The sequence below is a fragment of the Gossypium arboreum genome, chromosome 2 (assembly GCF_025698485.1).
Source record: "Gossypium arboreum isolate Shixiya-1 chromosome 2, ASM2569848v2, whole genome shotgun sequence".
NCBI lineage: Eukaryota > Viridiplantae > Streptophyta > Magnoliopsida > Malvales > Malvaceae > Gossypium > Gossypium arboreum.
This window is the reverse complement of record NC_069071.1, coordinates 1,329,872-1,345,960: the sequence shown is the minus strand read 5'-3', so window position 1 is coordinate 1,345,960 and position 16,089 is coordinate 1,329,872. Positions and strand designations below refer to the sequence as shown.

General features: G+C 28.7%; 1 protein-coding gene across 1 annotated transcript; it reads left to right on the top strand.

The window, feature by feature from the left end:
* The first annotated feature begins 5,212 nt into the window (after positions 1-5,212).
* LOC108483846 (elongation of fatty acids protein 3-like) lies at positions 5,213-6,348 on the top strand. Its single transcript, XM_017787431.2, has one exon. It carries the CDS (start codon positions 5,395-5,397, stop codon positions 6,241-6,243), a length of 849 nt encoding a protein of 282 aa, XP_017642920.1. The 5' UTR covers positions 5,213-5,394; the 3' UTR covers positions 6,244-6,348.
* The last annotated feature ends 9,741 nt before the right edge of the window (positions 6,349-16,089 follow it).

Sequence of the window (16,089 nt, the reverse complement as noted above, 5' to 3'; positions counted from 1 at the left end):
AAAGAAATAAAATAAGGAAGAACGTTGTTTAATTTTGCCAGTCTAAAACAAGATCTATAGAAGCAAAGGGACAATAAAATTAGAGAAAAGAGAATCAAAATGTAAAGAAGAAAAGGAAACTCAGGAAGAATAGATTCAATTAGGAGTTAGTTGAAGAGTTCCAGTAAGGAAGAAAGCCACTTAATTTTTGCGAGTCTTAGATAAAATCTATAAAAGCAAAGGGACAAAGAAGAAGAAGAATAAGAAGAAGAAAAGGAGACGCAAGAGGACTAGATTCAATTAGGAGTTAGTCATAAAGTTCCAGGCAAGAATGCTTAATTCAAAAGGTTAAGGAAAAAGTCTCATTAGGAAGAGAAACATATTGGAGTCAAGTGGTCATCCGATAGTGGATGGAGACTAAAGAGGTTCTTCGTTAGTGCTTCAAGTTTATATTAACAGAGTTTCGGGACATTTTAAGGAAAGTTAATCTATAAAGTTGAAAAAAGAGGAAAAAAGGTCTAGTTTGGCATGTTTCTTTGCCGGAGGAAGAGGCGAGGTGACAAGATTACTAGAATACAACTATGAAGGAGGTCCCTAAAACCCTAAAACTTTTAAATAATTTAGTGATAAACTTGTAATTTTTTTTAAATTGGATGACTAAAATGTAAATTTAATATCAAGCTCATTTTTCAGTCCATGATATTATCTCCAAAGTTTGAACTTAGATCTTCCCCTTAAGAGTCGAATATACCTTACCATTGCACTGAATCACTTATTGGTTATTTAATTTTTTTTAATAATATAGAGATTGAATTAATATATTTAATAGTATTCTCTTTCTATGCAATGAAGTTTCAGATCTGATTTGGTGATGGGTTGATATACGTTTTCAGTGATTTTATTTTGTGGTCCAAAGGCATTTAGTGACTATTTGTATTTGGGTACAAATTTGTAATTTTTAAAGTATTTAATATTTGTATAAATATATATTTAAATTTAAATTTAAAATATGATTTTATAAATTTATTTTTATTTAAAACTCTTGACAATATAAAATGGTTAAAACCACTATCTAAACTCAACTTGGCAACTATTTTCATATGATGATTGAGCTTTTCTTTTTTTGGGTTAATGTTAGTCTTTAAACTTGGTGAATATTCTCGTATTCGGGCCTAAATTAGATAATTGACATTGGGGCCTGGATTTTTTTTGTCCAAGTTAGTTTCTAAACTTGGCAATGTTCCCATAATAGTTCTAAACTTGGCAATTGTTTTCATGTTGGGAATTGAACTTTAGGGTTTTCAAGGAAATATCAAGAACTTAAAAAAAAAATTAGATCCAAATGTAGGAAAAATTGTCAAGTTCAAAAACTAACTTGGACCTAAAAAAAAAGTTTAAACTCCAATGTGGGAGTAGTTGTCAAGTTCAGGCCCCCAAAAGTGATTTAATCATATATAAAAATATTTATAACAAAACCCATTACAATAGGATTTAAATGTGGGAAAACACTCAAATCCGATCACCAACTCACTTCAATCTCCATCGAAACTTAGTACAAAAGTCTTTTCATTTTCGCGAAACTATCTAAACACATGTCTAAAGTATTAGCATTTTATAAAATAATTTACACCTAGAGGCATTCAAAATTTTTTTAGGGGATTGAGATTAAGTTCTATATTTTTATGAAAGTTAAAATGCAATTTCACCCTGACATTAACTTATATCTTTATAGTTTTCAAAATAATTAACTTAAAACTTTAACATTTTTGATGTGCTAAATTATAATTTTATCATATTTTAACTTAAAATTTTATAAATTTTGATTGACTAAAACAATAATTTTCCATTTTAGAAAGACCAGCGCGGTGCCTACACCACTCCCTTTGCCTCTACCTACACCATTCATCAATGATCAAACAACCCTTGGACCACATAATAAAACAAGGCAAAATCATCTCACCAAACAAAAAAACCATCAAAGAATAATCAATCAGCATCTCCTACAATCCAAAGGGCCACTCGACCTTTAATTTGAAATAGTTCAAATATTAAACTACGCATGCATACATACATACATATAGAAAGAGACATCGATCCGAATTTGTTAAGGAAAAATATTCCTTACTTGTAACCTTGTTCCTCTTCTATGATTTGCCTTTTAAATGTTGTAATTATAATTGGATTCCGATAATTCGATCATATTCGATCTTAAACTATAACAAATTTATAGTGATAATTTACAAATAATTTACACAAAATGAGATTAAAATCTAAAATATCAGAAATCTTAAAGTCTCAATCTTAACATTTATAAACATTATCTAAATTTACTCAGATTTATTTATCATATGTGAAACTTGTCCAAAATTATTATGGTTTAAATAAATTATATTCCAGGTTTAATTCTACCTCAAATAATTTAGATATAATAAATTTTTTCATCAATATAATTATAATTGTACCCATCTCAAACTTTGGATGAATACTCAAGATGATAAAATCTACAGCTAACCCATGATTCTAGCAAGAAATCAAAAGGTTAAAACAAAAAGAAAAAGAAAAGAAATTAGAATCATGGGTTACCTTTTGTTTTATATTTTAATTTCTAATTTTTACTTTTAATTAATTCAATTTTAATTTTAATTCATATTTTTAATTAATAACTCTATTATTTATGTAAATAAAATAATAAATATGTAATTATATAATTAATTATTATGTTAAATATATGTATAATTATATAATTAAAATTATATTTTAATATATATCATTATATTAAATATATTTTATTTTTAAAAACATCAACTAATTTTTAATATATTTTTATTTATAATTTTTATATGTCGACTATTTATAATTTTTAATATGTGTTTTAGGGCACATTGTTTTCTATTAAAATAGTGGTGGTTATTGTCCACTATGTTTTCTCTAAAAGTAATGGTAATTTTATTTTTAATTTTGGTTCTAGTTGTGTTTTGGCGTATACATGAAATTTATCAAGGTAAGGACATTACTAGATTCATTCGGAACCATTCTCAAAGGACTTTGTTATAATAAAGCACTATGATGGTGTTTGCAAAATTAACTTTAAGATAATCATGAATCGTTGATGTGATAGGTCTTTCAGGGTTATTGCCAATCATTTCTAGTTTAACCAAAAGTTCACTATCAAATTGATATAATAATGGTAGTATTAGAATGCAATTATCGATGATTTATCAAAAAAATACATTTTTTATTTGTTTCTAAATCCTTCTAATGTTATAATTACTATCGCTTTATCTTTCTCTTCCAAAAGACTCTTTTACAGATAACATTAATTTACACTATTTTATTTATAATTTATACTATCTTTCATATCTTTATATTCTTATGGTTGTTATTAATCACAATATCTTCCTTTAAAAAATATGTTGTTTTTAATTTACAATTATGTCATGCATGGACCGACTATAATATTTTTTAAAGTGTGGGTTGGCATGTAAAATATATAATTAAGTAAAACAAGAAAATGCAAATCATATTAGTAAAAAATGGAACACCAACATCATCAAACATAATAATTTATGTCAACATTTCTTACTTTCTAGGCTATGTTTAAAGCAAATTATTATTATTATTTTAATTATCTTTCTTTCTTTAAAAGTGGCACAATTGACTTTTAAAAGGTTGCCCAAGGCTCACTTCGTTATTTTGAAAATGTCATTTCAATTAAAAATTGGTATATATTCATTTAATTTTATATAATATTTAATATATTAAATTACTAATTGAATCGAGTTTCACTTTAAATAAATAAATAATTTTTCGATTAAGTCTTACCTCGATTAATATGAATATTGTTGTTAATGCAGGAGGATGTGGGTTCGAGTGCGTTAAAATGCATTATCCTCCTATTTATAAGTTAGAGAGGAACTATAAGTAGTTTTAGACATTATGTCAAAAAGAACAGATAATATTACGGATTATTAAAAAAAACCTTTAAAATTAAACTTTAAAAAGCATATGATAAATGTGCTAATTTATAATGGTCCATGTGAATTAAATTGAAAACTTTGAATTTAAACTTTAACAGAAGCATCATTATAATACTCAAGTAAAATTTGTACATGTGTTTACCTTTTTTTACTTTCTGCCTTTTTGACTGAGCAAATATGTCCATTGAAAATTCTAATTGAGCTAATTTCCCTTCAAATTATTATAAAAAATAGTTATTTATCACAATTAACATATGGGTTAATTGCATAAATGTCAACAAATTATTGCTCAAATTATAAACTCATATCTAAATTTTAAAACATTCTAACCGAGTCATCAAAATATCAATATTGTACCAATTAGGTTCTTTTGATAGTCTAGTGATTAATTTAAACGTCAAATGTTAGTTGGGATCTAACAGAAGGCATATTCAAAACATATTGATTAAATTATAAACATGTGTACCTGCCGTATGGGCAACTTGAATTTAATGTGTTTTAAAAAATAAAATAGTGTTAAATATTTTTTTCTCTAAACACATCAAATACAAGTTGTCCTTATGGTAGGGTAGCATCCGGTTTTCATGATCGATTTAGTTGTTTTTTTATTAAATCAACTTAAGTAACCATAATTTACGAAATCGACTCGATCAAATTATAGCTGAAGAACTTACATAATCGTATTAAATTTAGGTTGAACGGTTTGATAGGTTAACTGACTTAGTTGGTTCTTTATAATTGGGTTATTTTCAATTTAGGTATTACGCTTGAAAATTATCAAATTAAGTCTGTTTTTTTCTTTGGTTAGATTGATTTGGAAATTAAAAAACAGATATCTAATTGAAATAACCAACAAAACTAAAAATATTACCCAAATTGAAACCCACATCGATTTAACAAATTTAATCTATTTAAACTGAAAAATATTTTCTCTTACCTTACTGTAGACAACAAAACCTTTATAATTTAATCCATGTGTTTTAAACAGACTCTATTTCAAATTACGAAGTTCGAAAACCGATTTAAAACTCAAAACAATAATTTAATAATTAAACCTTAAAACAATTATTAAAATTAAAAAAAAACTATTTTTGTTTTTTCAACAACACATAGTGGTTAAGATAAAAAATCTTTTGACCAAGTAAAAAAAGTAGATTTTTTAATAATCACACGTGTAGGGAAAACAATTCACACGTGTAACAAATTGTTTCCCACCACCTCATCCAACAAAACAACCACCTTAATCTCCCAACATTGAGAACTATATGAGTATCAAAGTGTAATGGCAGCCAGACATTATAACGAACCCTTTCCCCTTTAATCTTTTAGCTTCTTCAAAACACATGTGGAAAAAAAATTAGAATTAAATTATCCATCACCGGAGCTCACGTCACCGTCGATCATAAGCCGTCGCCGTTGCTTTTCCATCGTCGTCGCTATGATCGCTGGCGTTACGTATTACCTTTCCCAACACCCATCAATTGTTGCTTTCCGTTGGAGTCATACTCAATCATGGGGTTCAACATGGTCGTTCCTAGTCACGTCTATAGCTTTTTACCTTATCGTCTCCGTCATGACGCATCTGTTTTTATGCCTCCTCGTCCGCCGTGGGAAACCGGTTTCTTTAGGTCCGATCCCGGCGTTGCATAGTTTGATGATGAGTGTTGTTTCGGCTATCATATTCGCCGGAATCCTCCTTTCCACCGCCGCAGAAATAAAAGAAACCAGATGGTTTTGGCGGAGAACAAAAACCCCATTTCAATGGCTTCTTTGTTTCCCACTCGGAACCCGTCCCTCTGGCCGTGTATTTTTCTGGTCATATATCTTTTACCTTTCTCGGTTCCTCCATATGTTCCGTACAATCTTCTCCATTTTTAAAACCAGAAAACTCACCTTCTTCCACCTTTTCAACAACTCCATTTTAACCATTATGTCTTTCATTTGGCTTGAATTCTCACAATCGTTTCAAGTATTGGCTATTTTATTCACCACCCTCGTTTACTCCGCCGTCTACGGCTACAGGTTCTGGACGGCGATCGGGCTGAGAAGTGCTTGTTTCCCTTTTGTCCTTAATTGTCAAATTGTGTTATTAAGCTGCAATTTGGTGTGTCATATTGGAGTTTTAACGTTACATTTTATGAAAGGTGGGTGTAATGGAATTGGAGCTTGGGTTTTAAACTCTGTTCTAAATGGGGTTATTTTGTTATTGTTTTTGAAATTTTATGTTCAGAGCAGAAGAAAAAAATTTGGCAGAAATGGTGAAATTGGGAAAGATAAAGATTTGTGATAAACAGTTTTATCTTTTAGGATTGGATTTTTATTTGTTTTTAAGGAATTTTGTAAAGATAATGGAAAAATAAGGACTTTAATTGTATCGTCTTCTTCTTCTTCATCTGATTTTGTTTCAATTGCTTTTGAATTTCGATCACCTTGAAACAGAGGAACCTTTCTCATCTATCTTTTCTCCTTTTCAGGCGGATCCTATCATTATATTTGGGATCTACTTAAAACCTTTTCAAATTTTAAGGGGTTTAATTAAAAGTTTGACAAAATTTTGGAGCTTAAATAAGAATCTTTAAAACTTCTGGGGTTTAATTAAAATTTTTTAAGTTTTGAGGGTATTAATGAAAATTTTTGAAAAGTTGAATTAATTTTTTAAGAAGATTTTTTAATTAAAAAGTTCTATGTTTAGAGCACAAGAAGAAAAAATGGCAAATGGTGAAATTGGGAAAGATAAATATTTGTGGTTGAAAAAGAGAGAATTCTTGGATTTTTATTTGATTTTAGGAAGGTGAAAAAAAAAACCATTTTTTTTTTCTTAATTTGTAAAGATAATGGAAAAATAAAGACTTCAATCATATGATATTCTTCCTCTTTTCTATCTTTCATTTTTCCCTAGAAATTAATTCATAGCACTTGTTTGTAGATTGAGTTTCTATTTATATGTTTTCGCATCGGGTAGAAATATTGAGTTTAGATTATGTTTGAAATTTAAGTCATGTCAAATTTAAAAATAAAAGAAGTTTTCTCACTTACGTTTTCTCTTTTTGAGTGATATTAGGTTTCATTTATTTTTGGATTTGAGTCAAGTGAGTTCTGAAACAAAGAAAATTTTTTCACTTATGTTTTCTCTTCACTAAGGGCAAAACTTGATAATTAAATTTAGGGTCTACTTAAAAATTTTCATATAATTTAGGGGTGCAATAAATTTTTTTAAAAATTTTGAAAAATTTAAATAAAAATTTTAAAACTTTTGAGAGACCTAATTAAAATTCTCAAAAATTTTAAAATGTATAATGAAAATTTTTCAAAATTTTAGAGTGCCAATGCTCTTCTAACTCCAACGATGCTCTATGACTCCTCCTTTCAAAAACTTGAATTTAAAATCTTTTAATTCGACTCGAATTTAAATTTTTTCTTAAAATAAGGGAATTGGTTTGTTTCACTGAATATTAAAATTTTTTAGGAATTTAGCGAAAATAAAATGTGATAAATAATAAAAAAATTTAAATTTTATACGATACATATGTAAATATGTATATTGAACTCCGATCACAAGCATGGATGAAATTTCTTCGACCAACATCATTTATTGTAGTAGACGGAGAATTGAGAAATGACAAAATTCATCAATTTTCGGCATCTTAAATCGAATAATTCTCCATCTTTTTATGATAGTATTAAAAGGGTCAACATCTTGAGGGACCATTGGATCATATCACTCTTTTATAAATGGGAAAGTGGTTTTGTTGGGACATCAATTTTGTTTGTTGTTCTCACGTTCAAAAAAGAAAATTGTTTGCTGTTCTCAGAATTTGTGGTACAGTGTTTTTTTCAGATGTTTATTGCCATTACAAGTTCCAATTTGCAGTGTGGAATTTAGGGATTTGATGATGATAACAGTTCATTTTTATTTTAAAGTAATTGAGCAGTTCAAGAACTGAGCATTTCCATAACAATTTTTATATATGGAGTGGCCTGCTGGTGGTTTCTTGAATCGGTAAATTAGACTTTGAATGTTGCACTAACGTGAGTCAAGAGATATCGGAGCTTTGTAACGAAGGAAACAATCTATAAACCCATAGAAAAGGACTAGTCTTTAGCTTATTCAAGGAGCTACCAACAGCTTGGCAATTCATGGTGATTTTACATTTCATGTACAATCAAATTCGAGTTTTACTATTGGTCTCTTTAATTATTGCTTATGAATCATTTTTTTAGAAATCATTAAGCTATCTCCATCTGTATTCATGGTGATTTGATATTTTTCATACAACTAAATCAAGTCTTACCATGTTTAATTATGAGGTGTGAGTCTCAAATAACAAAATAGAAGCATATTTTTTAGAAATTATTGGGCTTAATTAAGGAACTAAACTCATCTATATTCATAGTGATAGGACATTTTTTAAAATTCAAGTTTCGAGTTTTACTATATTTAATTATGAGGTATTGATCATGGGCTTGATTACAAAACAAAACCCCATCTATATTAATGATGATTTGACATTTTTCACACATCACAATTAAAGTCTTTTCATATTCAATTATGAGATATTGGTCTCAAATGGCAAAATAAAATTTGATTCTTGCTTATGAACCATATTTTTTAAAAACAATTGGGCTTAATTAAAAAACCTAAACCCATCTATCTATTATATGAATAGTTGAACTTTGCTTTGGATCCATCGCAATTTCAATTGCGCTCAGGCCATAGCAAAATAAAATCATAAATATTTACTAGAAGCGTTTCAACTAGTTTAAGAAAAGGTTATCGACAGGTTGAGTTGAATCTGATAATACTTTGTTAGTAGAATTAATATTAGTCAGTAACTCTATTTCTAGTTATATTGTAAAATTACAGGCTATTAATAAGATGTTATATAGAAATTGAAAAGTTCGTATCCGTCATATTTCCAGAGCTTATAATGAAGTTGTAAATTTTATGGCCAAACATACTGCTATAGGATTCACAAGTATCTAGGTGTTCTCCATACCTCTTTAAGTTGTGCGGGGTTTAATTCAAAAAGATATTTTGGGCTTTTGATTTTATGTTTTTTATTGTAATCACCTAGTGATGTTCTTGTTTACCAAAAAAAAAATTCTTTTAAGGATTAATATATTAATTGGTATTTGGATTTGATTTTAGTATTCAATTTGGTACTTAAACCAAATGACATTATATAATCTATGAATGTCGACATATGTGATCTAATAAAAGAACCTAGATACTTAATTAATCGAGATAAAAAACGTAGGTACTAAATTAAACATTGAAACTAAGTCCAAATACTTATTTAGAATAAAAACTCAAATATCAAATTGAAAAAAATTATGTACCAAATAGTATATTAATCCTTTTCTTAAAAGAAAATTAGGCAATGGAATATAATATTTTTCCCTAAAATCATTTGTTTAAGTAATGTAAACACTACAATTATACAAGTTAATTTTACAAGCAACCAACGGTAAGATATAAAATAATATCAATAAAGGTAAATTAGTCAATTACTTGAGGCTTCAATCTTAATCCAAATAATTCTATAAATTTGACAAAGCAATGTTTTATTAGTTATGTTGTTGTTTTCATTTAGTAAATCGTGTTTAAGGGTTTAATTCTCGTTTATGGGAATAGATAATATTTGGTGGTTAATTATTTACATCTTTAAAAAATACTCACGATAAAAGGGTTAGTCATTTTACTGGTAACCTTAATTTTGATAAAAAAATCAAAACAAATCAGGAAAAAATTATATTTTTGTTGTAGTTAAATTTATAATTTATAATTTTTACTTGTGAAAGTCATTAATTTTAATTGAAATAATAAATGTTTTTAATTTTCAAACTACTTGACATTTGATGCTGATATAGAGGTTGACATTTCTTTAGTATAATATGTGTTGTTTAAATAAATCAAAAACGGGAATCGACTATATGTATGACATTTTTTTTCAAACTTCATAATTTCTATATTTAACATCATAAAAAGAGCAACTAATGATGTAATGCTGGCCATTATAGTAGAAAATTTATAGCACATTGAATTTCACTTGTATCAAAATGTAATTTTAGAGTTTTAATTGTACTCTCTTATTATTTTTACTTAATTGAATGAAAATGTAATTATTAGAATATGAATTGTATTCTCTTGTAATTATAAATAATTGTAATTTCTTAAACGTGTTTAATTGGCATAGTGTAATTACATCGTAATTTTCCATGTCATGTGAAATCACACGGTTACATAATTTATGTTTTTAAAAATATTAATTATTACAAAAATTATTAGTATGATAAAAATAATTTCTAAAATTAAAATCAAATTATCATATATATTATGTTAGTCTAAAATGTAGTTGATAATATAATTATTAATAAAAATAACAAAAATAAATAAACATCATATGGAATTTTATCTAAATATTCTAGAGCATTTTTTTGGGTTATTCCCTTTTTAATATTTAATATATGCTACTTATCATCATTTGTTGGTCCTTAACCAAGTTCATCGTTATCATCATCTAAATTCGAATCTACATAATTAAGATTATTAAGATCTCATTCTTCCATGCACTCTTCAAAGTGCGGATCATTTCAATTTCATCTATGATTGGAGTTATGAAATATGCAACATGCTAGTACGACCCAACCTTATTTTTAATGCTATAATAAGGTGATGTTGTTAATATGAGAAATATTTTTTTACAACAATAAATGTCTTCTTAACCACATTTTGAAGTCTGTAATGTCTCAAATTAAAGAGTTCATGAGCTATCTATGGTGTTTGTATCTAGTACCACTCTCTCAAATGGTATCATATCTCACGATATGGTACAAAAAAACCTTTTCTATTTATATAATTAGTATCGACCTTATAATATTTAAGCTCACAGTAAAAATAATATGTAGTTTTAATTATAAAAATTATATAAATTTAATTTGGAGAAAGATTTATACTAAGTTATATCAGTTGAATTAAGTAAAAATAATATAAAATTTAAAATATATAACCTTTATTAAAAATGTTTTATAAATTGTCTAAAACTTTTTAACACTTTTTATAAATAATATAATTTTTTCCATAACTTTAGGAAGTTATATTTTTATAAATAAGTTATGATAAAAAATTAAAATAATTTTTTAACATAAACACATTTTCTGTTATAACTTTATAAAATATATAAATTATTTTTATAATATAATTTTTAAGGTTTAGAATATAAGAAATTTTTACCATCATGCTTATAATATAATTTTTTAAAATAAAATAAATTGGATTTGAGTGTAATTACCTATGTAATTACTCCAATTCTCATCCTCTCCCTAAGAATTGGAAAGTGTAATTGGGGTACTCCAATTACACTTAATTTAGTGGGATTCACTAATTACAATGGTTATCCAAACATACCATCTTTGTGTAATTACACTTATTAGATATTTTTCAAACACTACCTTAATTTTTATATATAATATTTATTTAAGGGTTGAGTTATAATATATAATATATAATAGTTTGGGAAAGGGTTATCGATAGATTGAACTTGAATTTAATAACGATCTGTTGGTAGAATTAATGTTAGCCAGTAACTCTATTGCTAGTCATATTGTAGAATTACAGGCTATTCATAAGATGTTGCATAGGAATTGGAAAGTTTGTATCCATCACGTTTCCAGAGCTCATAATGAAGTTGCAAATTTTATGGCCAAACATGCTGCTATAGGATTCACAAGTATCCGGGTGTTCTCCATACCTTCTCAAGTTGTAACACCCCAAACCCAGCCTAAACGTTATGATCGAATCCGGAGATGTCACAAAGAAAGGTTTTGAAAACGGTATTCATTTATATTTGTTGTTGAAAATGTTATTCAATTAATTTCTTTGCCAAAACGCAATTTACAGCGGTAGTTATAGTAATCGTTATTTTCTTAAAATCCCATTCGTAAGTTTGGAAAATCTTTGTTTTAGTAAAAACGTCACAAATAAAGTATAAAACGAAAAATCCAAATCCCAAAAATTAAATCAAATAGCCTGGAGAGTCCAATTAATACAAAACTCCCAGAAATAATTCTTAAATAAATAAATAAAACATTTATTTAAAGTCAGTTCATAGACTAGTGGTCACAGCGAGACTCCACCGCACCGATCCGCCTAAGTCTGTAGATTACCTGAACAATATAGACAAACATAAATGAGTTTACGTAAACTCAATGTGTAACCTAATAGAAATAAACATGCTCTACATATAGAAATCACATACACAGCTAGATTTAGATTCAGACTTAAGTCATTTACAGATTCAGATAACAGAAACAGATATACAGAATCCTACCCCCATCCTCTACACACCAACTCCGACCGTCCTATCATACCATGTGGGGTTAAAAACACTCACCGATCCCTACACACCATATTGTGTCGAGGCGACAAATTACGGATAATATGCAGTCAAACAGCCAGAATATAGGCGAAATGTTGCCATACAGATCACTTCCTCCACATATACAAACCCCACCCCAAATACAGATACAAAATACAGAAATAGTATACAGATACAGAAATATCATGCTTGACATGCTCGCATTCAGATATCAGATATATATAAGTAGCAGAATAATCAGACATACATATCAGTGTCCTACTCAGAGCAAACTATCAGAATATCAGGTCACATAAACTAGAGTTTGGTTAGCCTTTACTGGCCCTACGGTAGGCAGACAGTCGATCCAAACGACCCGTGCAATCCTAGAGAAAATTTCAGAATTATGGGCCCACACACCTAGATTGGCCTTGCCCGTGTGGTCCACATAGTTTGGCCCATAACCCACACGCCCCTGTAGGCCCACACGACCATACTCAAGCCACCACACGGTCGTGTCTTGCACATGGCCATGCCTTCGTCGACCACACGTTCGTGTCTCGCACACGACCAGCCACAATCCTGTGTGGCGTCAACAGAATAGTCTTTTGGCTTTTGCCGAAGTTTGATTTTTCTATGTTTCGAGTACACACCTGGTTCGTTTTTTGCAGCGAAGTAATCCTAAGACTCCTGAAACCTAAGAACAACACTAAAAACCCGATCAATTCCAATTATCGAAGCCAATCTATCCAAAACCCCAAATGACATACTTGAGAAACTACTTCAAAAGAAGGTTCGATCATTTACCAAAATGGATACGATAGCTCGAACACGCTACACCCTGGAAAACAAGTTTTAATCCCCTTGAGCAAATCCTATACAAGAAATCACCACATTACCAAACCCGAAATCAGTTCTCATTAGCCCAAAACTTCAAGAAGACTTACCTACTACAGACCGAACAGAGCTTACAGCATCCAAACGCGGTGATTTGAAAGATAAAAAAGCTAACAGAAATCAAAGAAGGAAGAAATCAAATAGAAAAGTTTGGAAGAGGAAAATTTGGAGAAGAACGTAAAAAATGGACAGAAATTTCGGCAAGAGAAAGAAACAAAATAAAAATTAATATTTTGAGAAAATCCCACTAAATCACTTTAGAATTCTAACTCCACCCAAACACTCTCAGACAATCGAAGCAAAAATAACACTCATGCTCACACAAGGATTCAAACACAGGACCTCCTACACACCAACTCCTTTATTACTCAAACCAATAGGCTCATTCTAATATAGATTAACAAGCATTTTTAAATAAGCCCACTAAATAAGGGTAAGGCTTGGATAGAAAAATGAAAAGAATTACTAGAAATAGGATTTGAACTCAAAACCTTTTATACATACCTAGAACACTTAGCCACTAAAATAGATACACATTAGTGACAAATATTTACAGAAACATAAATTAATTAATTTACCAGGATTATACACAAGCTGTACGGGGTTTAGTTCAAAAAGATATTTTGGGCTTTTGATTTAATATTTTTTTATTGTAATCACCTAGTGCTATTCTTGTTTACCAAAAAAGAATTTATTCTTTTAAGGATTAATATATTAATTTGTATTTGGATTTGATTTTAGTATTCAATTTGGTACTTAAACCAAACGACATTATATAATCTATGAATGTCGATATATGTGATATAATAAAAGAACCCAGATACTTAATTAATTGAGACAAAAAAACTTAGGTATTAAATTAAACATTGAAACTAATTCAAAATACTAGATTAGAATAAAAGAAAACTCAAATGTCAAATTGAAAAAACTCATATACCAAATAGTATATTAATCCTTTTCTTAAAGAAAATTAGACAATGGAATATAATATTTCTTCCCTAAAAATCATTTGTTAAAATAATATAAACACTACATTTATACAAGTTAATTTTACAAGCAACCAACGGTAAGATATAAAATAATATCAATAAAGGTAAATTAGTCAATTACTTGAGGCTTCAATCTTAATCCAAATAATTCTATAAATTTGACAAAGCAATGTTTTATTAGTTATGTTGTTGTTTTCATTTGGTAAATCGTGTTCAGGATTTCAATTCTCATTTATAGAACTAGAATATATTTTATGGTCAATCATTTATCTTTTTGAAGAACACCCACAGTAAAAGAATTAATCATTGCTACTAGTAACCTTAAATTCGATATGTTATAGGCCAATTTTGGCCCGATTATTTTTAAGATTCAGGAGTCCAATTACATTAAACCAGTTTACAACTAAAATCCAACAAATTAAACCCAAAATTTTACCCAAACCCGAATGGCCCACTAAAGCCTAAACCAACCTAAACCCAAAACCCCTAGCCCAACTATAAACTCTAAGCCCAAATCAGAAAAAAGAAAAAAGAGAAACCCTAAAACTAACCCTCAACCACCACTTGACCTTCGGCCACTTACCCCTCTGCCAAAAGCCTGCTCCGTTGCTCCACCGGTCACGTCTCCACCGCCTCTCCAACAACTTGCACCTGCAAGGGATTAGAAAGAAAAGACAAAAAATAAAAGAAAATAAAGTTGTATGGCTATATAAGCCGATTAAAAGCAAAATCTCAGGGTTTTTTTTTTGGGAACGATATTTTGGATAGATACAAAAGGGCATTCGATTCTTTTAAAGAAAATATATCAATTCCAACAATCAAAGTAAAAAGAATAGCATCAAGTTGAACACAAAATCTCAGAAATTGAAATTGAAGGCCTAAGGTGACTATTGTTTTCTTTTTTTTTTTCGTTTCTGTTTTATAGTCGAATCTACTTCTCCTATATTCATATATACATAAATATATAACATAAATAAAGAAAAAATAAATACAAAAAATATATATAAAAAATACGTACTTTTGAATTCATGACGGCCGATTTAACCATGGTGGGCTTGGATCGATCCCACCAGAGAGAGGATGACTTGAGAGGATTTTAAGAGAAAGTTTCAGTTTTTTTTTTTGAAGGAAGGAAGGAAATGAAATTTTTCACAAAAACTTGACTTTTATAGCATAGCAAAACGGCACCGTTTCAAGGTGTCCTGAAGAACCCCCAAAACGACGTCGTTTTAGGGGAACCGACCCGACCCGACTTGCCCCGGCCAAGGATCTGCGTGTTTTCATACGGAAGGGCTAATTGCGCCTTTAGCCCTTCCGTTTCTTTATTACTTTGCAATTAAGTCATTTTTTATTTTTTAATTTGGCCCCGAAATTTGTTACGATTTTCAATTTAGTCCCCGTTGATGTGCTGCGTTTTGATGGGAAGGAATATTTGTTGTTTTGGCCCCCTACTGTTTCCGCGCGTGTTCAAGATAGTCCTTTTCTTTTATTTTTATTTCAATTTCGCCCCAAATATTTTGCTTTTTAGCTCAATTTAATCCTTTTTAGTTATTTTACTATTTAAATTAATTATTTTAGTATTATTGTTATATTTTATTTACTTATGTAGTGTGTTAATATTTTTTATCATTTCCAATATGTATATATATTATATGTATTTTATATATATTATGTATATATTTTTAATTCCATTAGTTATATATTTCTTATACTATTCCATGTATGTATTTTATATCATCTTATGTATATATTCTTAAATACTATTATATATATATATATATATATTTTAATACCATATTGTGTATATATTATTATTACTAATTATTATTGCTAGTATTGTTATTAGTATTATTATATTAGTGTATATTTTATGTACGTGTGTATATATAT

Bases quoted from the DNA above. Each gene is read 5' to 3' on its own strand.
- LOC108483846 (XM_017787431.2), top strand. From the start codon at position 5,395: ATGATCGCTGGCGTTACGTATTACCTTTCCCAACACCCATCAATTGTT.